The 24,995-nt window shown below is 39.3% G+C and overlaps 1 protein-coding gene across 2 annotated transcripts in view; it reads left to right on the forward strand.

The window, feature by feature from the left end:
• The window catches only part of LOC127443782 (D-glucuronyl C5-epimerase B-like), a 90,007-nt gene extending 67,074 nt beyond the window's left edge, over positions 1–22,933 (forward strand). The window contains exons 3-5 of one of the 2 annotated variants that reach the window (XM_051702673.1): positions 9,791–10,296; positions 16,427–16,666; positions 18,908–22,933. In XM_051702673.1, the coding sequence (XP_051558633.1) occupies positions 9,801–10,296; positions 16,427–16,666; positions 18,908–19,932 (1,761 nt within the window). In that variant the 5' untranslated portion in view covers positions 9,791–9,800 and the 3' untranslated portion in view covers positions 19,933–22,933. The remainder of the gene's footprint in view (positions 1–9,790; positions 10,297–16,426; positions 16,667–18,907) is intronic. The other variant, XM_051702683.1, reaches the window with a different exon arrangement.
• Positions 22,934–24,995: the final 2,062 nt, after the last annotated feature.

Consider the following 24,995-nt stretch of genomic DNA (forward strand, 5'->3'; position numbering starts at 1 on the left):
AGACCGAGCAATGGGAGGGAGAGTGCCCTGGACTCGGCCACGGCGTTGTTGGAGTCCATGACGGAGGATGGTACGTTTTGTTATGTTAACTCTGTAGTCTGCTTGAAAGCTTCACTTTATTCAGTTGACCAGCTACTGGAAAGCTTACTTCTAAAACAACCAGGTCAATTTACCTGTTACACATGTGTAAAATCACCATGCAACAACTGCTTTATGCATCACAATGAGCTAGTAGCTAACAGCTAGCGGTCATGTTATTGTTTATGGTCAGTAATGTTTGTCGCGTTTAAGATGATGTCACGGCAGTAGAGGCAGCGCAACTATGACGATCAGCCTATAATCCCACCTGCATTGAGGCGACATTAAACTGCAGTGGAAAAGCAAGCTCAGAGAAGTAAAGCGAGCAGTGTCGAGTCGAACCGTAACGTGCAGTGGAAAAGTGCCATAAGGGAGTTGATGCAACTTACTGGTTTACTTCCAACTTACAGTCCTGTGTGTGTGTGTGTGTGTGTGTGTGTGTGTGTGTGTGTACTGTTACTGCTGTTTTGTTGAAGGGGGAGTTCTCCTGTGCTCTATTTCTAATGAGAATTAGACTAAATTACATACAGTGTAGAATTATTAGCCTGTCAACAGTGTTTATTATGGGCTGCATCTTTTCCACAGGGGGAACCCCTCTGATGAGCTGTAGAAGGCACATCTGGCAATTTCTTTTCTCTAATGAGCATAATAATGTAGTTGTTTCATACAAGAACTCACTGTAATTTCATTTCATCACATTCATTAATTTACCAGGTCTGGTATTAGTGATCAGTCTGTAAGCTCTACGTGAAGTGGCTGCTTGCCCTTGATTCACACCCTGCCTGATCAGCAAGTCACTGGAGTGGAAATGTCAGGAGTTTAGTTAGAGCTGACACACCTAAGCTCAAACACATGACTTGATTCTTGGTCCTACCCAACATATCTCTTGCATTTGGCTTGTACTTTTTCTGCTTCTGTTGGCAGGTCAGACTTTGTCCTCGAGTAGAAAGGCCAAGACATGATCCTGACCATTTTCCAAGGAGTTTTCTTGTGAAATATTCAAGAATATTGCAGAGTATTCTCATTTTACAGTACAACGTAAACAATAGGGCTGTGCCGATACAATCATTGTGGCAAGCAGAGCGGGGCCGAGCAGCGTCTGGGCAGAGCGAGACCAGGAAGATAAGTGGTGAATGAGCTCCACCTGTGTGCCACACCGGTCTCACGTTCCAGTGAGGTGCGGCGGGAGTATTTGAGTAGAGGAGGGAGAGAGATGCACAAAGCTGTTTGTGTGTGTCTGCATATCAGTGGGGTGCATTTTGTGTACTGCTGAAAAGTGCAACAATAAATGTCTGCGTGTTTTGTCAAGCCGGCCCCAGCTACCTTCGTCCTTTTAATTGTTACACTGGTGCCGAATCCCGGGAAGGAGGAAGGATGCGCCGTCAAGGAGTCCTCGCCGCTGACTGAGGATCGTGACGCCGAGGGAGTGTACAGTCTGGTGGCACTGGAGCTCTGCTTCAGCCGGCAACCGAAAGGGACAGTGTATGTCACAGGCTGGAGAATTTCCCGACCTGAGTTTGGCGATGGGGGTATGTGGCGAGCAAGGCAGGGATGAGCTGCATCTGGGCAGAGCAAGGCCGGGAAGATAAGTGGTGAATGAGCTCCACCTGTGTGCCCCACCGGTCTCGTGTTCCAGTGAGGGGCGGCAGGAGTATTTGAGTAGAGAAGACAGCAGCAGAGGAGGGAGAGAAATGCACGAACCTGTCTGTGTGTGTCTGCGTGTCAGTGTGGTGTTGCTGAAAAGCAAACTTTTTGTGTACTGCTGAAAAGCGGCCTTATTGCGTGCGACTGAAAAGTGCAACAATAAATGTCTGTGTTTTGTCAAGTGGGCCACAGCTTCCTCCTTTGCCATTGTTGAATCATTACACTCATATTTGTAACATGTAACGTAACATATTGGTCAACATTTCAATAAACGAGAATCAGTTTGTCTAAAGTGCAAACTTTCAGACCAGAGTTTCCCATTGTTGTCAGAGCTGCTTCTATGTGACATGAGAGCGATTGAATCAGAGCCTGCATGATTCAATTAAATTCAAATAGGCTTTATTGGCATGAATGTGTAGAGCAGCACAATGTTGCCAAAGCATTGAGTAAACATTCACTCTTTCTCTCGTGATCACGGCAAGTCTCTCTCATGTTTGCCACTGTTTCAATTGCAACCCAATGATGGTATCGTGATTTCTCACGATATATTGAAAAGTATTTATTGTGATGCGTATTGTGAGGTTAAAAGATCAAAACTTTTCTGCTGATGTACGCAAGCCACTGCTGATGAGGGTGGCTGGGGGGGGGATTAAGCCATTATAGCATAGCAAAACATCCACTGTCCACCAAACCCTGACAGATAAAATCAGCACATTATATATATATTTTTGATGTAATTTATTTTTTATCTTTTTGCTGTTATTTTAGAGGAAAGTAGAGTGTTGACAGGAAATGGGTGAGAAAGGAAGAATGGGACTGGGACATTGCCCACGGTCCCCGTGAACCAACAGCTCATTTATATGTCCATCTTGAGCATCTGCACAGCCCACTGCACCACAGCTCTAACAAAATCAGTGCATTATTTCCAAATAGATATTATTTCACTCTGAAATGCGTAAAATTATCTTAAATACATGGCAAATGGTATTTTATGTAATCTTTAAGGGGATGGAGAACATGGAGATGGTTTGTGCATTTTAAATGTTACTGCAGCTATAGGAGGGATACAGCACAGTCTGATCTTTTTCGGGTTCTCACTCATAACGACTAAAGTGGACTTCAGTCAGATTCTCAATGCTCACCTCGAGTTGGGTTGCCCAGGGTTACATTCTGATCATTGCTAGTCTAGCAATTTCTGTTATTCTAACAATTAAATGCATCAGCTTGCGGCTCAAGTTAGGAGTGAAAAACTGCAACATGGACTACAACATGTTATGCACAGTGTACACTACAGGACTCACAGTCAGCACCCTGCAAACACTACATGACTCACAGTCTTTTGTCTTTGGTTGTGTTGGTGCACGCTCCACATGACTGGGTGTGTCAGCTACACAACCATTCGTCGCAGACTGTAGCTTTAAAATCTGGAAGTTGTCATGCAAACTCGCATAGCAACGCAAACATGGAGCAAGAACTGGCAATCGTTTGTGCGATTTATGTGGTCTCTTGCTCGTCGGGACAGTGCTCACACATGACGACAAGACGTCTGGATTTGAAATCCATCTTGGCATCTGGGATGACTCGGGGCGTGTCGCAGCAGTGTGCACACAACAAGACCATCCGTCGTGAGATCTGAGACATTTCATCGCAGACCGATCGCCAACTCAAAACATCAAAGGAAATGATCTTAAGTCCTGTAATGTACACTAGTCATTAATGGACTTCTGAGTCTTGCTCTCTTTTTTCCTGAACCCAGATTTTGTCTGATCCAAATCTCACCACAGGTTATTTCGATAGCTTATTTCCTTCCTCTGTTTGGCTTGAGATGTACAAGGCAACACAAGTCATATTTAAGGTCTTCAGTGATTTAATATGTGTTGTAATAGACCTGGAAATAATATTCCCCTGTGGCATTTCTCAATGCAGATTGATGCCATTAAGCCCTTATTAACTTTTCTTTAAATAGGCCTCTGATTCTCTGGCTGTTGTTTTCATTACCAAACCCTTGTCACCAAACTGTTTAGTTTTGACAAAATTTCATAATGGATAAAACAAACACATTATAAATTACCCGGTGGCTGAATTGTCAGTTTGTTTGCAGTTCTAAAATTTTCTTAAATCCAAAGCCAATATTTAAAGCTTTCATTCTCATTAGCATAATTGATTGGGATTACCATGACTTGCTTATTATAAACTATACCATAATGAAACGGTGATACTGTTGCAAAAAAAAAAAAAGATGCTTGCATTCATCAGTGGGGCACCAGCTCCTCTCAGCTTTGTCTGAATTGCATGAAGAGCCGGTGGCAAGCCTGAGTAGGGAGGACAGATGTGTAGTCTCGGGAGCAGGTCTGTGTGGGTTGTGGTGACAAATGAGCTGAAAGCTTGGTATTCATTGTACTCCTGTGCCAGCCCTGTCCTTCCTTCACTGACAGCATAACATGTGTCAACAATGCCTCCAACTGTTCCCAAAGCCCATGGTGGCAGAAGAGGACCGTAGCCTGGGGCTGGGTGGTATGACGGTACAGTGTGATGGTAGAAATGTGTCAACCGGTAGAGTGTCTGCTTTACTGTTTATATCATGGTAGATATATTTTTGCTGCTATTAGTGGGCAGGACTGCTTTAAGTTGTAAGAGTGATGAAGAAACATGGAGTAATGTGAACTTACAGAGAGGGTACTTGTCCCAAACAAATTATGACGAGTGTTATTAAGGGTTGTACAACATAAGGCAGAGTTGAGTTATTTAGGGTTGCCAAGCAACATCACAACTTAATGCATTAATATAGAATTAATTTGATGTTTCTGCAATAATCTTTTACATGCAGTGACAATCTTCTCTTTTGGTTTGTGTCCATGAAGTTCTAAATAGAAAGAAAAAATATTCAAACGAGATAAAGTACCTTTCATTTGTAAAGTATTTAATTTAGGGATGGGCAAGAGTACCCGAGTACTCGGAAGTAGGGATGTAACTGTTTCAAGGTTTCAAAATATATACCTCTGTTTTAAAATGGACAGTTATCATACCGTTGAAATCTTCTTATTGACAGTACTGGATGAATATATAGACAGATTTTTTTCAGAACTTTTCTAAAATCCAAATCGGTTTAAGACAGAATCGGCAACATTTACAGCATCATATAAACTTGCCGAGATAAAATAAATCTTTAAATTGCGCCTTCCTCATGTTACATTCGACTGTCACTCAATTTTAAAGGTGACATGCAGGTGTCGCGAGCGCACCGCATCACGAGCACATCAGAAGTGCAGCATGAGCGCAGCATGAGTGCAACACGAGCGCATCATACAGACATGTCCGAGCCTGAACCTTTCGCCAAAGCGGTTGAAGTCCGCTGTCTGAGATTACTTTCGCTATATTAAAGACCCATGAGGCACCATCAATGTTGATGGTTACCCACTCTGAGTCTCAATCAGCTCCCTAGCTCCTTATGACGTGAATCAGTATATCGTGAACATGAATTCGGGCACTGGTAAGGGTACTGATCCACTGAACATTGGGACACTTATGACACAATCACCTGCGGCACAATAACAAGCTTGCACATAGAAGTGCAGCTGTTATTAATCAGCACCATCCCTGTATAAATGACGCTATCATTCATTTTCCTTGAAGATATTCAAATGTACAGTGTTATTATAACCGATAAATGGCATAAATAAAGAAATAAAAATTTATAGGAGTGTATTTTAAACCTTCATTTAACAACTCAAATATTTAAAACATTGTTTCACTTTCATGGTAATTATGAATGAAAGACATTACAAACAACATCTCCTTTAAAGAGAAAATAAGGCTTGGACTTCATATTTTTACACTTGTGCTCATCATCGAATGGCTTGAGAGACTTCAGAAGACATGACGACGTTTCCAGTAAGGGAACGTAGTGAGCAATGATGCTTCCTGGTTTTTACGGTGCATTGTGGGATTTTTTTAGGAAGCGAACTTTTCGGTGCACTGGAACGATTTTGCGATTGAGACAGCCCTAAAAATGGCTGACTCCCTGATAAGTGCCCTGACTACTGAACTAGGTAGCTGATTGAGACAGTCTGTAAAGTTTGTCGCAAAAAAGGATTGGCTCAGGGGGGAAACACCTCAAACCTAAAGCACCTTCTCCGTGATCACAATTCCACGGAATTTGCGGAGATGATGTAAGTGGAAATCCAGTATACAGGATAATAAATTATAGCCCCTGTTTCATAAAAACACCAGATTCATTGTAGTTTTACATATGTAATGACTAGGTAGGCTAAACCTTTGTTTATACCTTCTGTCACATTCACAAATGCAGCAAACGGTTTTAAGCACTCGTTCAACATTACGATGTGCCAACTGTTTGTTCATTTCAAGTGAAGCACAACAGTAGGCCAACATTGTGTTTGATACTACTTTGATGTTTTACTTGTTCTAAATAGGGTTCACAAAGTGCATGGCTTTTGTGCAGGAAATTGACATTGATAATATGCATGCAGGAAATTGACAGTGAAACTGTGGCGGGAAATAGTATTGGACAAATGGCAATAAATAAACTGCCAATGAAAATATATATATATATATATATATATATATATATATATATATTCAGTAGATATTGTTTAGAATTTAACTAAATCACAAATGCAACAAATTACTGAATGCATACAAATGCAAATCTGAAGTGTTAACCTGGGCAATAATCATTACAAATTATTACAGATCACTTTCATAAATCATAAAATAACAATAACAAAATATTTTTTTCGTTATAATCATCTGACTACTGTACCTTGCTATTATTATTATTGTTGTTGTTTTATCTGTTTGAGATATATATATATATATATATATATATTTTTTTTTTTATTTATTTTTATTTTTTCAAGAAATGGCTATAACTGAAATATTTCTGTGTTTATCAGACATATTTCATAACCAAATATTAAACTGCTAATAATATCATCAGTGCACCTCAATAACATGATACCATAATACCATGGTAATTTTTATGATGGTTATCATACCGTGAAAATGTCATACCATTACACCCCTACTCAGAACTGACAGTAATGATCGATCATAAAAACGATGATCAATAATGAAAATGTGTGATGTGACTTTTCACTGAATTTGAAATTCAGTGACAACTACCTTACACAAACGTGTCAAAGAGGGGCCTTGTTTTGAATTTTGAGATTTATTATATTGGGATTTTCAGCAGTACCTTGATTGTCAACAGAGATGTCTCATTGCAGCCAAACTGATAAACAATGCTGCAATGCTAGCGGTTGTTCTACAGGTTTACAATAATCAAAAGAACATTTAATTCACTGTGTTTTTTGAACACCTGTCTGCAAATGTTTGCTAAACAAGTTTTATTGTCACAATGTAGAAACATAAACTTGGTGTATAAAATTTAACAAAAGTGAGTGTTTATCACTGACTCAAAATCTCCCTGGGTGCCGACATGTTTGTGTGACGTCACACACCTACATCTCAGCGAAATCAGAGCTGAAGATTTCCGCACACGTTTCCAAGTTGTAAGTCCAAAATAAAGTAGCGTTCAATTGCAATTTTCCCAGTATGAAGTTTAAAATTCAGAGTTAAATGGGAGGAAGCGTGAATCATCACCACAACAAACTCCAACAGAGCACAGCGTGACTTTCTGTCTGGGGCAAAAACAGCGCTCTACACTCTGGAGAAGCAAACTCTTTCTTTCAAACATCTTAATGAAGCACAGCTGAATGTAACCGATCTCAGGGTCTTCAAAAACTATTTTCAACTTAACACGGTGTTTTAAAAATGCGATGGTTATGGTGTCTCCAGTCACGCCAACAGCAGTTTGCAGATGCACGGTTAACACTGCTTTCCTCAAAGGAGCGGCTCTTACAGATCTGCCACAGCTTTAGCTATGGGGATGGTGTGTTGTAAAAACTTTTTCATCCCTGACCATCCCTAAGCCCACTCTTATAAAAGCCATTTTCTTAAATCTATCATGGTTTGTTGCTCCCTAGGACATGGTGTACTCTCCCTTTAAGTCCGCTGTGCCACTACAGAGAAAGGATTACATCTGTGTTCCTCCTGTTTTTGGTTTGATCTCTGGATTATACAGACCTCAGCCATATCTCCTGCATATTAGTGGATCTGAATACAAATTATCCTTGTACACAGATACAAGGATAATTGCGGTGGGCCGCCTGATCCAAATGCTCCATCAGGGAGGCTTGACTCAGGTGCTCTGTGTTAGGATTCAGGTGGCACTTTCTGAGTTTGCCCATTTGAACTCTTATTTCCCTCCCTGCAAAAGCCAAAAAGATCTAATTATTTATATCCTCAGCAAACAAGATGAGCATCTTATCTTTTACAGAGCAGGCAGACGCTGGTCTACTCTCTGTGCTCTGAACAGAGGGTGCGGCGTCAACATGGGGTTGGAAGAGTAAAGTGAATGAACGGGAGAGAGACTAGAAAGCGATGGAGCACAGATATGTGAAACAAGTGTTGGCTCTGCAAAGAAGATTAAACAGAGGGTAGAAGCAAGAATGATTCAGTTGTCCTGATCTTTCAGCAGCAAGAATTTCAGATCTTCAGGCTTGAACTATATGAATTCAGGTTTCCAACTAATATATGGAGGCCAGTTCAAATGTGTTGTATGGCAACCATTCATCATATTTTTGCTCCTCTTAGGCCAGTTCGTTAAATATAGAGCATAATAGTTTGGGTTGATGGATCGAATCCATTGTGAAATTGATGCGTTTTCACTCTCCCCTGACCTTAGTCTTCACTTCAGCTTCAGAGTGGTGTGGACTGCTAATGATGGTATTGCCTTGTTTTCAATGCCAAGCCCAGTGCAGTAATTAGCTGTAGTGGAAGGCAGTGTGTTTCTGCTTATTGATTTTTATTCTTTGCAAGGATGATAGAATGCTAAAGAGAGATGTTATGATATGGAGAGGCTGCTAATTTGTGCTATGAGCTGCATTTACAAAATTAATGTGATTGTCTTCATCGCATTGAAACTGCATGAACAGAATGCTATTTGTAAAAGAAGATGTGTAGAGAAAATTTAATACTTTTTTCATACTCTGTTTGTTACTCATAAACTGTAAGAGCGGTATCACTACATAGACAGCAAGAAACTCCGGCCAAATACAGGAGCAACTTTTGTTCAGTGTGGAGCACTGCCTCTGAGACATGAACTATTAAGTATAAATCATAATTCAATTATATGTATAAATCCAGAATGCCTAATACCACTGTGCATATTTTTAGGTAAAAGACTTAAACCCTCAGTGACAAATATATAAATTCATGTTGTTTTTTTTTTTTTTCACATCTATGTGGTGTGGTTGCATTGATCTACTTTGTTTTTGTTGCTGCTATGAAGTTTGTGAGCTGTATGCATTGTACATATGCCTAAACATTGTACACAGTTGTCCAGACAGATATTGAATTTCTGTTATGCTGCATTTTATTATCCATGCAGAGGGAAAAATATTGATCAGACATTTTAAACTCTGATTAATTCCTTGTAGATATGCATAATATTTCCTCTAACTGAATTACTGATTACTTTGCCAAAACTAGCTTAAATCTAAAATGTCACTGGTGTATTTTGAACAGAATGTCTATAGGTGCTTTTTCCCCATTAGGCCAAACAGATCTCGTTGTAGAACTGTGCCGTTCCATACCTATCCAGGCTCGCTGGCACTGTTACAGTTTGTTTTTCCATTGCAGTGCTGCAGAATCAGTAGTAGAATGGACTGATCAATCTGACTGAGCAAGTGACTAATCGTGAGTCACCACGTTACTAAAGGCATTCCACCAGCACGTTTCTCTCTGAGAAATCTGGGCCAGGAATGGTTTGTAATCGCACCATACTGAACCGCTAGCACGTGGAAAACTACTGGAACAGTTACTCAGCTTGCTCAGCTGTTTGGTGGAAAAGGACTTTATGATTGTACATTTTCCTGTGACTTTCAGTTCAATAAAAATATATATATATATATTTTATTATATATATCATGTAAAATAATATATATATTATATTTCATAGAATATATGTGTGTGTATGTTCTAGGTAAGCAGTGATGATGCGTTGTCTGGCAGCCCGGGTTCACTACAAGACCCTGATAGTGACCTGTGCCCTTCTCTCTCTGCTCACGGTTGTTCTGTGGAACAAGTGCACAAGTGAGAAGGTGCTCCGCTTCCTCCCCCGGCAACCCCAGACCCCTCCCAGCCCTAGAATAGACAGCCGCCCACAACAACCCCAGCCCCCCGAACCACCACCTGTGGTCGGTGGAGTACGCTATGAAGAGATCGACTGCCTTATCAATGAGGATGCCACCATTAAGGGCCGTCGAGAGGGTAGTGAGGTGTACCTGCCTTTCAGCTGGATGGAGAAGTACTTTGAGGTATACGGGAAGGTGGTACAGTACGATGGCTACGATCGATTTGAGTTTTCTCACAGTTACTCCAAAGTATATGCCCAGAGAGAACCTTACCACCCCAAAGGAGTCTTCATGTCCTTTGAGGGGTATAACGTGGAGGTGCGTGACAGAGTCAAGTGCATCAGTGGAGTGGAAGGTGAGATATGTGTTGATGGTTTCAACTCTTCCTTACTTTATGCTGCACTGTATCCTTCTGATCGAGCTTATCCGGTCTTAACTGCTTAAGAATGCTATGCTAAATTGTTCTTTGCACTTTTTGTGATGACTCTATATAAGCATGACATTGGCATCCATCTCAGGTATCCGATCACAAGTGATTAGTCAAGATAGATTGCTGTTTAAACCTGGAATTAGGTTAGGGGGTGGTTACTCTCCCTTCTCATCATCAAGATTCACATAAATTAATGTCATATTACAGCAGCACATAATTATAGCAGGTTGGGAGAAGTGAGAGGCAAAGCTACCTGCCTCATCTCTAACGCAGCTTGTTAGTGGCCATTAATAGTCATTTAGTGCAGTCCAAGAGAGGATTCCTGTAAGCCTGCTCAAGTGATCTAAGTTTGCCTCTTAGTGAGTAATGCACTCTCAATGGACTATACATTAAGCAAATGAAAGTGGGATTGATTCAGCCACATCACAAGTGCTGATTTGATGACCTTAAACTTAATGGAGGAAAATTTTACATGCGCTCCCATGTGTCTTCCATTTGAATATAAATGAGAAAAAGGTAAACCAATGTGAAAAGAAAAGACGATTCATTTTCCTTCATTGTTATAAAGGAAACAGACAACACTTGAAGAGAAAAGGCTGATTATGGTGGTCTCAGTTGTGTCCTTCAAAGGCATTTCATTGTCCAGATAGCACATTTTTCTGTCTGTTACTGTCTGCTGTGTCAGTGATCCATCACTGTCTCTCCGGCCTGACAGATTACTTTCAACCATTTCCTGCTGGCTCACTCTCACTATCTCTCTATTTCAAGGACAGTGTTCAGCAGACAGGTTTAAGTGCTCTGCTCATAGCATTGTGGTGATAGAGCAGAACTCTGATTCCAGTAACACTCCAGTTCTTGGATCAGCTCTTTGGGATTAAACCTGCAACCTATGGATTAACAGCCCAGATCCCTCACCATTATGCCACTACTATCATATCTGAGCTGTTAAAGTGGTAGTTCACCCCAAAATGAAAATTCTGTAATTTACTCGCCCTCATGTCATTGCAAACCTGTATTACTTTCTTTTTTTCATAGAACACAAAAGGAGATGTTGGGCAAAATGTCATTCTCAGTCACTATTCACTTTCATTATTTGAAAAAAAAAAAAAGCAGTTAAAGGAATAGTTCACCCAAAAATGAAAATTTGCTGATAATTTACTCACCCTCAGACCATCCAAGATGTATCTGAGTTTCTTTCTTCATCAAAACAGAATTTAAGATTTTTAGGATTTCATTTCAGGCCTCCTCCTTTAAACAATGCAAGTGAATGTCCTCACTTTTTTTTGACGGTCCAAAATGCATATTTAAAATGCATCAAAATAATCCACACGACTCCAGTCGACAAATAAAGGTCTTCTGAACGCAAACGATTGAATATTTTTAGAAACAAAACAATACTTATATACTTTTTAACTACAAATGTTCACTTCAGTACATCTGTGGCGCACTCATGAGAGGGATGACATAAGCTTGTTGGTAAGGTCACGCATCACGTGGAGGAGGAGTCAGGAAGCGTGTCGTTGTTTACATTGTTTTTTTTTTATTATTATTATTTGGAAATTATTTTTTATTTTAGTTTATGTTGTTTTGAAATTGTTTTGGACTGTTTTGGTTTGTGAACGGCACAAGTTTCTCTTGTAAACAATGACGCACTTCCTGACTCCTCCTCCACGTGACGCGTGACCTTACCAATGAGCTTATGTCATCCCTCTCATGAGCGCACATCACAGAGATGTACGGAAGCGAACATTTGTAGTTAAAAAGTATATAAGTATTGTTTTGTTTCTCAAAATAATCAGTCGTTTGCATTCAGAAGTACTTTATTTGTCGACTGGAGTCGAGATTATTTTGATGCACCATAAATATGCATTTTGGACCATCAAAAAATAAATGGAGTACATTCACTTGCACTGTTTAGAGGAGGAGGCCTGAAATGAAATCCTAAAAATCTTAAATTCTGTTTTGATGAAGAAAGAAACTCAGATACATCTTGGATGGCCTGAGGGTGAGTAAATTATCAGCAAATTTTCATTTTTGGGTGAACTATTCCTTTAAAGGGAATGGTGATTGATAATGTCAGTCTCTAACATTCTGCCTAACATCTCCTTTTGTAAGACAGTCATATGGGTTTTGAATGACATGAAGGTGAATAAATGATACATTTTCATTTTGAAAAGTATTTTATACTTCCTCAAGAGAAGAAAGATCCACTCAGTTCCCATCTGCAGTTGTATATTCATTTCTTTATAAAGGGACTCGGTAAGTAAGCAGTTGTTATGGAAGGATTGACAATGGGGTCATTTGATCAGTGCTGGAGTATAAAGAATGCTTTCCAAACCAAAACAACTATTCACTGATGGTGATGGTCTCTTTAATCAGTTAAGAATGCTTCATGGGATACAGATTGCTAACAAAGTGTAATATGAAAAGGATAAAATCTGAACATTTTGGAATCTATAAAATTAAATATGAATAAAATTCAAAGCAGATCAAATCAGTTTATTGTGTAAATGTACAGTACATCAGTATAACAAATGACAGGCATATACGCAAACTGTTGCACACTTCACACCTATGAAATGGAAATATTCTGTAACACTGAATTAAAATGCACAAATGTGGCACATCTAGGCATGATGCTCAGAAGAGCTTTCGCTTATTGCGAACTCATGATGGTGTTAATTTTTCATAGTTTGTCTTTTGACAAATGTCCTTGAATTAGTCAATATTTTGTCATGTTATATTTATTAATTTTAATCAGTTTTACTATGACAAAAATGAAAATTTTTGTCAACAAAAATTATATCTTTTAGTTGATAACATGCAAAATGGACAAAGTGTGTCAAACTGTAACAGACCAAACTTTAATAAAATAGTCAAACATTTAGAAAAAAATTAAATGTTCTAATGTAAACATGTATCTAACATATACATACTGTCCTTGTTGTAAAAAACCTGAGCTCCTGAAATAATAATGAATAGACTGCAGTATTAGCTACTTTTGAGAAGTTTGCTTACTGTATTCTAAATTCTTCATGTTTTAGAGATTTATAAATTTTCTGTGAAAGGATATTACATTGTATGAAGCGTGTTTATTACGGAAACAGTGTATTCACATTGCAAGTTACGCAACGCAAATTGCCAAATTAATCGGTGTTCAACATGTTCAACTCACGCAGCTCAAGCGGAGAAATCCCTAACATGCTCGATTTAATGGATTAGATGAATCCGTATCTAATATCTTCTATTTACAGAATCTCAAGATGTTTCTTCTGTTTATATCTTGCACTATTCATATCTTGCAGTATAATTTGTATCTCGTCAACAGTATGCTTTATTAATTGTCATCATGATATGTGCCTTTTTCGTTTCATCTTTGTTATCGTTGACAATAAAAAAAAACCTTCATCAACTAACATTTTTGTCAGTGATTTCGTTGATGAGATTAACACTGCTCATTGATCAGCATTCTGGATTAAACCGCTTTCTACTCTTTTCTGGCCAAAACTTTAAAAAAACGTGTTATTCAGATATCGTTCAGAGCGGTATTCAAAGATACCCAATGTTTCTGTGACACCTCAAAGAGGCACATTTGTACAATAATCCTTCATGGCAGGTGGAAAAATTGGGTTGTCTATCAATTGAGATAAAATTCGTAATTTATGTGGCAGCACAAAAGCGATGGAATTTATTCTAGTCCCCTGCTTTTGTTCCATTCTTGTCTCCGCTCCTCCATAACCAAGAGCCAGTCCTTTACTCAGACTGTTTACATGGTGCTGCTCTCTGTTCTGTGAGCTGCAAAGGAGCTCTGTAGCATTTATGACCATGTTGGAATGAAGGAGCCTGTAGGGAATCATCGAAGGTTTGGAGCATTGCCTCTGATTCTCACCCAGTATCCATGGAAAATTAAAGAGAGTGATGCCTCAATGCACAAGTGTGACTTTTAAAAACAGAATTGAGTGCAGTGTTCAAGGAACATTACAGTACTGGTCTGAACTTCGTCTGTCCTATGGGCGTCAATGTTGGATCTTTGTGGTAACATGGATAGTCTTTCAGCGTGTATTTTAATTTAGTGCATGGCATTTTTAACAGTGGTAGTTCACCCAAAAATGAGAATTGTCATCATTTACTGAACCTCATGTTGTTCTTAATCTGTAAGACAGACTGTCTTCTGTGAAACACGAAAGATGATGTTAGGAGGAACAACAGCTGCGGTCACCGTTCACTTTCATTGTATGGAAAAAAGATGCACTGAAAGTAGATGGTGAAACTTAACACTCAACACCTCATCATGAAAATCATGACAGTTTTAATTTTTGGGTGAACTATCCCTTTAAAGATTAAGTAACACGGCAGTTTTAGGAAGTATATTCATTTGTGAGATGTGTTTGAGAGGTCGGGAAGACCTTTGCAGTGTTTACACGCACACCAACACAGAAGACAAAGATTAATTAAAGGTTCTGTTCCCTTCATTTTTATCCTAGGCGTTTGGAGGCAGAAAAACAGTGTGTTAAGCTCAGAGGTAATAAGCCACATGAGCCTGTGGCAGTGTGTTAGTGCAGAGAGCCAATTATTAGAGACAGCAGACAGACTCATCAGTCTCCATGCCACAGCTGAAGGAGAAAGAGAGGGAGGGAGAATAAAAAGGAATGAAAAGGAGATGAGTACGGTGGGTGACAGTGAAAGAGAGCTCCTTTTTCCTCCTTCAGTTTGAGGGATGATGTCTTCTCCAGCAGAGGATCAGAGTGCTCTGAATAGAATCTAGGCTGGAAAGCGTCTCCGCAGTGCCCAGCTGCCTCCTCATACAGGTCCCACTTTATGTCTGTGCTTGTGCCATGGAAAGAGGAAGACTCATTAGTGTTTGTCAATTCTATTGCCTTATGTCTTTGTTTAACCCTGCATGTTTGTTTTTTATGTGTATGTTTGTGGATAGATGCTTTAAAACTAGCAGTTGGGTCCCAAAGATTTGTCTGTGGCTTAATAATGTCATGACAGGCTTTAGAATAGACAAGTTGTGGTTGAGGGAGAGAGAGTGAGGGTGGATGAAAAGCCTGATGACCTATAGCCCTTATTGTTTTTGTCAGTATAAACAGCACAATCTCATACTACTTATACTAGTACCAGAGCGTAAGGGAACTGGTGCTAACTAAAGAAAATTTGGGGCTTTTTTTCTCCCAGTGTTCACTGCTTTTTGTAGATCTGTTAGAATCTGAATTCAATGAAGCAACCATGGACAGAAATTAACTTTTCCAGGGTATTTTCTGGGGCATTTTATAGCCCTATAGTGCCTTTTTTTTTCTAACCAAATAAAAAATATATGGTGTCATCCTTTAATGTCAAATACTTATATTTACATTGTTAACATAAGGGTCAATGATGTGACGCACTCTTTTTTTTGTTGTTGTTGTTGTTGTTGTCCAAATGTATTAAATTATTCAAAAATACATTACAAATGAAATTCATACAAAACAGTTATTTGAATGCATGTCCTCTAGTCAATTTTATTTAAGTAAAAAAAGTCATATGGTGTAACCATTCGGAAACAGTAAAAAAAAAAAAAAAAATCTCAAAAGCTGAAATTCTTGAAAAAAAGAAATGTTGGCATGAGCAGTGCAGAATAATCTTTTATTATATTTTTTAAATAAGCAGTGAAACTATTTTATTTGAAAATGTGTAAAATGTGAAAAACCTTTGTCCATCAAATCAAAGTTTTGTGGTGTAACCAACATGTAGGTAGACATTTTGTTGCCATGTGACTGAAAAATAAATTAATTAATAAACCTAAAATAGAGAGGACCCCAGGTTCTGAAGATCATGAAAAACATAAATTAGCAGTGGTATATCTACCCAGGTATAAATTATGATATAGCAGAGTCTGGTTGACAATTCTACCATTGCACAGTACTGTATATAAAGTATTGTCATGCCGCCTAGCTTGAGATTGTTACGTAAATTTGTTTCATTTCTCTTCAATGTAGCACCCAATTAAAAGTTAACCAATCTGTCTTTCCTAACAGCAAATCCCCTCTTGTTCTGTTTTCTCATCTCTCAACAGGAGTACCGTTGTCCACCCAGTGGGGTCCTCAAGGGTATTTCTATGCTATTCAGATAGCTCAGTATGGCCTGAGTCATTACAGTAAGAACCTGACAGAGCGGCTGCCCCATGTGGAGGTGTATGACACAGCGGAGGAGAGAGACAGCAGGTCTGGCGTGTGGACTGTCCCTAAGGGCTGCGCTCTCACCAGAGTCTATGACAAGACCAGAGCCACATCAGTGCGACAGTTCAGCGCTCCAGGTACCACAGCAGACATTAAGCTTCATGCATTAAATAATTTTTTTTTTACTACTTTTTCATCTTTACACCATTAATCTTATTCTTTTTCCGCTTTTAGTTTATCTAGTATTCTTTTGTTCACCCTTTTATTTGTTTTTCATGTGCTCTAAAGTTTTTTTTTTGTTTGTTTTTCAATCCTCTCTCCCCTACCCTCATACTCTCATCACTTTTTCACCTGTTTTTCCACACCTTTCTTGCCTTATATTCTCATAAACTATTCTTTTTTTTCCCTAATTTTTGCATTCTTCCTTACAATTGCTTATATCTGTTCTTATCTCTTCAAAGAAAAGCATCCTGCTTTTCTTTAATCTTTCTCACTCCATCTGTTCTTTATTGTTTTATAACTATTTTCAGCATCTTTGCACTGCCTCTTATAGTCCTGCCTCACTGAGCATGCACATAAACACCAACAAAACTTCAAAACATACTCTGCTCCTTTGAACCAGCCTCATGTATTTTCTAGTTAGCATTGCACTGAGGGAATGTTTAAAACTGATGGCAGCTTCTATACTGCCCAGTGAGTCAGTGTCTTAAAAAGCTTTTTGGGATGAAGGTATCTTAGAACTGGCTTCAGACTGGCCATTATATTACGTCTGATATATAACAAATTAAAGTGAGGTTTAAAGATAAGTGAATGTTTAAATATCTGACAACAATGCTTATTTCTGGGAAGAAATAGAATTTTAAGTAGAAAAAGAAAAAATTGTACAACAATAAATTAATTGACTTTCAACTACAGCACCCCTTGTGGCAATGCTGAGAATGCTGCTTGTACTTGCATTGTTTTATGAATTGCTCTCTGACAAATTTCAGAACAACAATGCACAAAACAATGCACAAAACAAGCATGCATAGCTACAGTAGAAGTATCTGCATTTTCGTACTTACGTAGTGTATGTTTTGAGCCTAAAGTTTATTTAATATTCCCACTTTGTTAATAATTTGAATATATTGAATCTGTATTGAAGAAAACTTGCTTTTGGAAAAGTGACTTAAGCTTTCAGACAAGTAACATCAGTTTTACTTGTTTGAAAGACAAGTACCTTGAATAGCTTAATGGTGAGCCTTGGATACATTACAGGTATGCTCTATTCTGTAAATGACCAGTTGGATCCATTTGAGTAGACAGGATGTCACGTGAGCATTAGATTCAGACATGCCTTCACTTTGATGCCCCCTTCCCTCAGCATGTTAAGGCAGCATTTTTAAGGTTTTGGACACACCCTGCTACTTTTTAGCATAGAGTTATTCAATAGCCATTAGAAATAGCTGGGCTGTTGTGCTGGCAGGCAGTAATTGGTGTCATCACCCAAAGCATTGAGAGTGGGGCCAACTAGGACACGCTGGGCCTAAGGCTCCAGCTTGGCGCTCCCTTCCTCCTCTCTCGGTCCTCCACATCACTGGTATTGATTGGGGGGGTAATCAGAGCAGGACAGTACAAATCTACTTAGTCTCTGCATTGCCTTTAAGTAATGGATTTATGAGTGCATTAAATAGTGATAGGAGACTGCTTGAGCCAGAATGTCCTCTGCTGTCTCTCTTTACGTTTTCCTTTTATTTGCTTTCCTTTTTCATCCCTCCTCTGGCCTATTTTCTCTTTCTTTAATGCTCTTAATATTACCCTGCATGCTTTCTCTTGCTCACTTACTCAACTGCTATTCCCTTTCTCTTGCTCTTTCATGCTGCTGCTTTTCCCTTCATCTCCTTTCGGTAGAGGGCATGAGAAGTTTTACTTTTTTCCCTGCATAATCTTGTCAGAATGCAACAGAAAGAGGCAGGTAGAGGGATTTGATGCTAACAATGAGAGATGACTTTAGGATGAAATGTTGCGTGAAAAAAGATGATGAATTACTTCGAGAGTTGAAAAACTCTGATCTGCTCACTCTAAAGTGCTTTGCAAAATCACAAGTTTCAGCAATCTGTCTAATGTGAGATGGATTATTTTTCAGTTGTTATATCACAGTTGGAGCCCAGCTGTCTCTCCACCTCTAACTTGTCTGTTTAATTAACCCCAGGAGAAAGTGTCACATGAAACCTTCCTCCTTCAAGACCACACCCAACCTTCAATGTTCACAAGCACTATTCATTAGTGTGTGCATCTGTGTGTGTTTGTGTATCTATGCAGCACAGGAGGAAGCCAGTGTAGACAACCTGTTGTAACACTTTCTTTTTCTGTTCTCTCATCTCTCTTGTGTTTTCTAGAAAACTCTGAGGGTATCTCTCTTCCACTTGGCAACATGAAAGATTTCATCATCTCTTTTGACCTGAAGTTTGCATCTAATGGTAGCATCTCTGTTGTCTTGGAGACAACAGAGAAAGGGCCTCCATTCATTATCCACTATATCACCACTACACGGCTTATTTTGTTCAAGGATCGTGACATCACCTATGGCATTGGCCCTCGGACTGCATGGTCTATGGTCACCCGTGACCTTCTCACTGACCTCCGCAAAGGCATTGGCCTCTCCAACACCAAAGCGGTGAAAGCCACCAAGACCATGCCTCGGCGTGTCGTAAAGATAGTGCTACATGGCCACGGAGCAATAGACAACATCACAATCGCCACCACTTCACATATGACAGCCTTTTTTGCTGCCAGTGATTGGTTGGTGCGCAACCAGGACGAGCGTGGTGGTTGGCCAATCATGGTGACTCGTAAAGTTGGTGAGGGTTTTCGTGCACTGGAGCCCGGTTGGTATTCTGCCATGGCACAAGGGCAGGCCATGTCTACTTTAGTGCGTGCCTATCTGATGACAAAAGATGACACGTACCTGAAGTCTGCCCTTCGTGCCACAGGACCTTTCAAACTGCCCTCAGAGCAGCACGGAGTCAAAGCTATGTTCATGAATAAATATGACTGGTATGAGGAATATCCCACAATCCCTAGCTCCTTCGTACTGAATGGGTTCATCTATTCCCTCATAGGCCTGTATGACCTGGCACAAACAGCGGGTGAGAAACTTGGTCGGGACGCAGGTCAGCTGTACAGCAAGGGGATGGAGTCCCTTAAAGTGATGTTGCCCCTGTACGATACAGGGTCGGGAACCATCTATGATCTGCGCCACTTTATACTGGGCACAGCGCCCAATCTGGCTCGCTGGGACTACCATACAACGCACATCAACCAGCTCCAGCTGCTGGGCTCTATTGACAACTCTCCCATCTTCAGGGAGTTCATCAAGCGCTGGAAAAGTTACCTGAAAGGAGGGAAGGCCAAGCACAACTAGAGCACAGGAAGCCTCTAAAATCTCTTCAAGCTCTCAAATCCTCTTCATGACTGCCGCCTTGAGGACCAGAGAGGCCAAGTGTAAAGCTGCTAGCCGCAATCTGCTGCAGTTTCTAGCAAGGAGAAAAAAAAAAAAGACTGAACTCTCTAGTAGCCCTCTGATTTTCTGTTTGAGACCATAATTGCAGTGCTTCTTGTGTCTGTGCTGAGGTTTTAATTAGGAACAAACGCAGCTGCTTGCAGCATGTGTCTGGATGAGGAGGGGGATACGCTTTGGTTATTTAATTATCAGAGCTCCAGATCTACAGGTTTGAGTGAGAGAGGCGTCTGCTGAGATTTGCCACATTTGGGCACACTTCAGTCAAAAAGATGGATCGCAAAACAGCTTTCAGGACCTTCTTCCAAAGTAAAGCTCAGAAAATAATTAATCACCAGATGGGCAAAATCGTTCAAAAATAAGCAGTTGAAAAGATTGTAGAGAGCAAGGAAAAAGCTTAAGCTGCTGTAGATTCAAGTTATTTAAGTTCATAGCCCAATAGCAGAATACTAATACATACAAGCTATAGAAAAAAAATGCTGAAAATGTCCACAAGTGTAGCATAATTATATGTCAAAGAACAGTTAAGGTTTACTTAGTCAATTTGACATTGGAATGAAACACGACACCTTTAGATAAGGCCACACACTATGATTAATTGTACAGCCTTCAGTCTGCATATCATGGTCCTTTGCCCAGTCAAACCCTCACCACAATCAGATTGGGCTGTTATTAATGTGGTCCAGGCCTGCCCATAATGCACTTAAAGCTTTAGTGAGGTTATAGGTCACTTGCTTAATGCTTACAGCAAATTTCAGGAAACATAAATGTAGTTCTTAAGAAGTACACCGTGACACCACTGTACTAGACTAATAAAGGTGAGATCAGCACAGTTCAGTTGCTTTGAGTATTTTAAGGAACCCAAAATGGTTTTGTAAGCCATGGTGTTCGTTCCTGTAATCAAGATGTCAAACCTCAGTTGAATTGTACCACATATAAACTATTCATGCACTTTACTTGTGTGGCATGTGTGTGGTGAAGATGCCTTTTTTAGAACCATTTGTAATTGAATTACGATTTCAATTCTAACCAATTCATTATTTCATTTCTGCATCTCGTGCTTTGATGACAATTAACCATTTTTAAGGGAATTTTCTGATTCCAAGCACATTGTAGCTATACCCATTTCCTCCCTTTACCAACATGTTTTATTAAACAAGCTGTTTTGATTTATACATATTATTTTAGGACAACTGGACAACTGTATAATTTGATTAAGGTAGTTTGGTGAATTTCAACCTACATAACTGAGTAGATTGTCAAGCAAAAGAGTGAGATGATTTACTCTCACACTCAGTTGAATGTCTTGTGTCTCAGCCAAGCAAAAGTGTCTCAAAAAATGAAATGTGGTTTTCATGTATTAAAAGCTAAAATAGTCTCTACATTTATCATTAAAAAGACATTTGATCTGCATTTAACAGAAGAATATCTATTTGGTATTCCAAAAATGTCTTCACACATTGAAAATCCCATCCCTGACTAGTGCACCCAAGTGTTTTGAGTGCCTAGAGACTGTCATATTTTGAGTTTAGAAGTGTTTTTGGCCGTTTCACAGAGGGATCTGCTACTTCACCTCAGCAGTAAAACCTCCACCTGGCTGAATCCTGTCTGTTCAAATCTCACCTAACCACAGCGGCTAAGATGCAGAGAAACTCTCATTATCTGACAACCTGCTATTCAGAACCATCTTAAACAGATGCTCACGTTCCAATGTGGGCTTTTGGCTTTAGATATTAATAAATGGCAAGCAGTCAGAGTTGAAAAAATTTGACATTTATAAATGTTTGACTTCAAAGCAACTGGTTGGTTGATGTTTGTTTGGTAGAGATAGCATTTAGAGACTGTCAGCTATTCTCAGTGCTTTAGCCCTGAGGAATATCTCTGTGTTAACCCATTTTCAGTTTAAAAATCTTTTGTTTTCCCATGAAAACTAGGTTGCTGCTAGTTTTCACTGACACTGATCTCACAAATAATACTATGCACATTTCATACTTGTCACTTAATAGGTGGACAAAAGTATGTTACAAGGGAAAATGGCATTACCATGAGTCACTGTAGAAAGCCTACATTTTGTTTATACCAAAGTCTTTAAAGTCATTTTTTCCCCCCAGTTTTGTTTCTGTATTGTTGTATATGGAAGACAATGGAGTATTTGTGTTGGTATTTCTTTTTGGAAAAGGTGATTGACAGAATGTTTTTGGGTAGTATATATGCCTTCCTCCGAGGAAATGCCTTTTGATACTGTTATTTTTTCAGACTAAGATTTCTATAATATAACGTGTAGAGAAGTGAACAGGGAATACTATTGATTGCCACTATCAATGGGGATGTGTGCAACTCTTTATATAGAGCAAGCGCTCAGTGCTAGATATAGATAGGGTGCTAGATAGGGAAAAGTGAGACTCGGAACAGCAGATCTGTTCTTGGAAGCCTTGTTTCAAAGCAGAGTTGGGTTTTAACAAACCTTGTTGTTTGCTTTGAGTGAACTCCTTGGAGTAAGCAACATTAAAGCACAACTATAGTTTTAGTTAATTTATTCTCATCTTTTGTTGTTGTTTCAATAATATTTCTCCTCTGGACAATGTGCAAAGCCTTCCTCTGAAAGCTGCTGCAGTTTAGAATTGTGAAACTGTAGAGTTGTGGATGATCACCCCTTCCCAATTTTTTGTTTTTTGTTTCAATGTTCTTTTCCATGAATGGGTTTTTGACATGAGTTGTGTTTCATGTGTATGCAATAAATGGCTGAACTCGATCGCAACAGCTGCACGCCCAGAGCTTGTACAGACTTTACAGTGGAAGCACAATGTGCACATGCGATCATTTGTATGCAGGACAAATGTTTATTAAAGTCTTTGTGCTTTAAATTGTTTTTTAAAATCTATAAATAAATGCATTTCTTTTTATACATAAATTGGTCCACTGTGTTTTTTTTTTATTTTGGAGAATGGAGAGAGTGTGGTCTGAAATTAACCATAATTTAAATAAATGCCATTTAACTATTTTTTTTATTAATTTAACATAGGTCCCACTGTTCTCCATTTCTGTTCCCACACAGTCACTCAGACTCCCTCAGTAGCTAAGCAAAAATGACCAGTTAGAGAGTGCTATGCATTGCCTAAGGCTGCCTGACAACTGCATTACCCTCCAGAAGCATTTATCAACTCAGATGCCCCCGTTCACTGTTATTCCTACAACATGTTCTCTGTCTCAGTCACACACACAGACACTATAGTTTAATTATTAGCCACAGCCTGGGGTCTGTTCTGGCATTTCACATTGTTCTTGTTCTGTCTTATCTCTGCCTGTCTCCTTAGTCTGTATCTTATTGCAGACATCATTAGCTGAGCACATGGTGCTGGTAGACGGTGGGTGAAGCCACCCCATGCGGCTCATCCTAATGACTGTCTGAACAGATTATAATTTTTTTTTACTTTTTTTTTTTAACAGTTTTTACCTAGACTTTTGGGCCATTCACGCGTGCAGTGAATTGCAGCGACAGAGCAACTGGAAGTCATTCATATTTAATGAGTTGGTGATTTCTGCGACGAGCAACAGCAGAGCTCAACTTTATGTAAATGAGCAACCCGACAACTACCAATGGTGCATGGTCTTACACCGATTATGCTTAAGCGGACAATGTGTAAGATCATGTAAATGCTTATAGTTGTGTTCAAATATTGCAAATATTTCTTAATAGCTTTTATTTCCATATTTCAAATGTAGTGGAAACATTACACATTCAATTCATTCCAAATCAAAGCATTAACAAATTTTAAGTCTGCGTTATTCTTTTACAGGAAGCAAAGAAAAGGAATATTAATCTGTTCAAACAAATAGCAATGTTGACATTTTTCTCTTCAAACTCAATATTTAGTTGCATAACCATTGTTTTTGATAACTGCTGTGCATCTGCGTTGCATCAAGTCAACCAGCTTCTGGCACCTAGAAACAGGTATTTCAGCCCAGGATGAACAAACTACATTCCACAGTTCCTGTGAATTTTTGGGTTTTGCTTCAGAAACTGCATTTTTAATGTCATCCCACAAGTTTTCAATGGGGTTGAGGTCAGGGGATTGAGCTGGCCACTCCATTATCTCAATCCTTTTTGTCTGGAACCAAGATGTTGCTCGCTTACTCGTGTGTTTGGGGTCGATGTCTTGTTGAAACACCCATTTCAGGGACATTTCCTCTTTGGCATAGGGCAACATAATCTCAAGTATTTTGATGTATTCAAACTGATCCATGATCCCTGGTATACGATAAACAGGCCCAACACCGTAGTATGAAAAACATCCCCATACCATGATTTTTGCGCCACCATGCTTCACTGAATTCACAGTGTACTGTGGCTTGAATTCAGTACCTGGGAGTCACCTGACATACTGTCGATGACCACTAGACCCGAAAAGAAAAATTGTACTCTCATCAGTCCACAGAATATTACGCCATTTCTCTTTGGGCCAATCGATGTGTTCCTTGGCAAATTTTAACTGATTCTGCACATGCTGTTTTTTCAAAAATGGTGCTTTATGGGGCTTCATGCTGATAGCTTAGCTTCGATCAAATGTCTTCTGACTGTAACAGTACTTACAGGTAATTTTAGATCATCTTTGATCTTTCTGGAGGTGATGATTGGCTGAATTTTTGCCATTCTGACTATTCTTCGATCCATTTTAACAGTAGTTGCTCGTTTTCTTCCATGTGTTTTGGGTTTTGTTGCCATTTTAAAGCATTTGAGATCATTTTAGCTGAGCATCCTATAATTTGCTGCACTTCTTTATACGTTTTCCCCTCTCCAGTCAACTTTTGAATCAAATTACGTTGTTTCTCCGAACAATGTTTGGAATGGCCCATTTTACTTAGCAATTCAGAAGGAAATATATTTTATAACAATGTGTGAAACATTTGCTTCCTCCTTCCTTGATAAAGGACAATTAATGACACCTGTTTTTTCACAGAATGAATGA

The sequence above is a fragment of the Myxocyprinus asiaticus genome, chromosome 1 (assembly GCF_019703515.2).
Source record: "Myxocyprinus asiaticus isolate MX2 ecotype Aquarium Trade chromosome 1, UBuf_Myxa_2, whole genome shotgun sequence".
In the NCBI taxonomy this organism is placed as follows: domain Eukaryota; kingdom Metazoa; phylum Chordata; class Actinopteri; order Cypriniformes; family Catostomidae; genus Myxocyprinus; species Myxocyprinus asiaticus.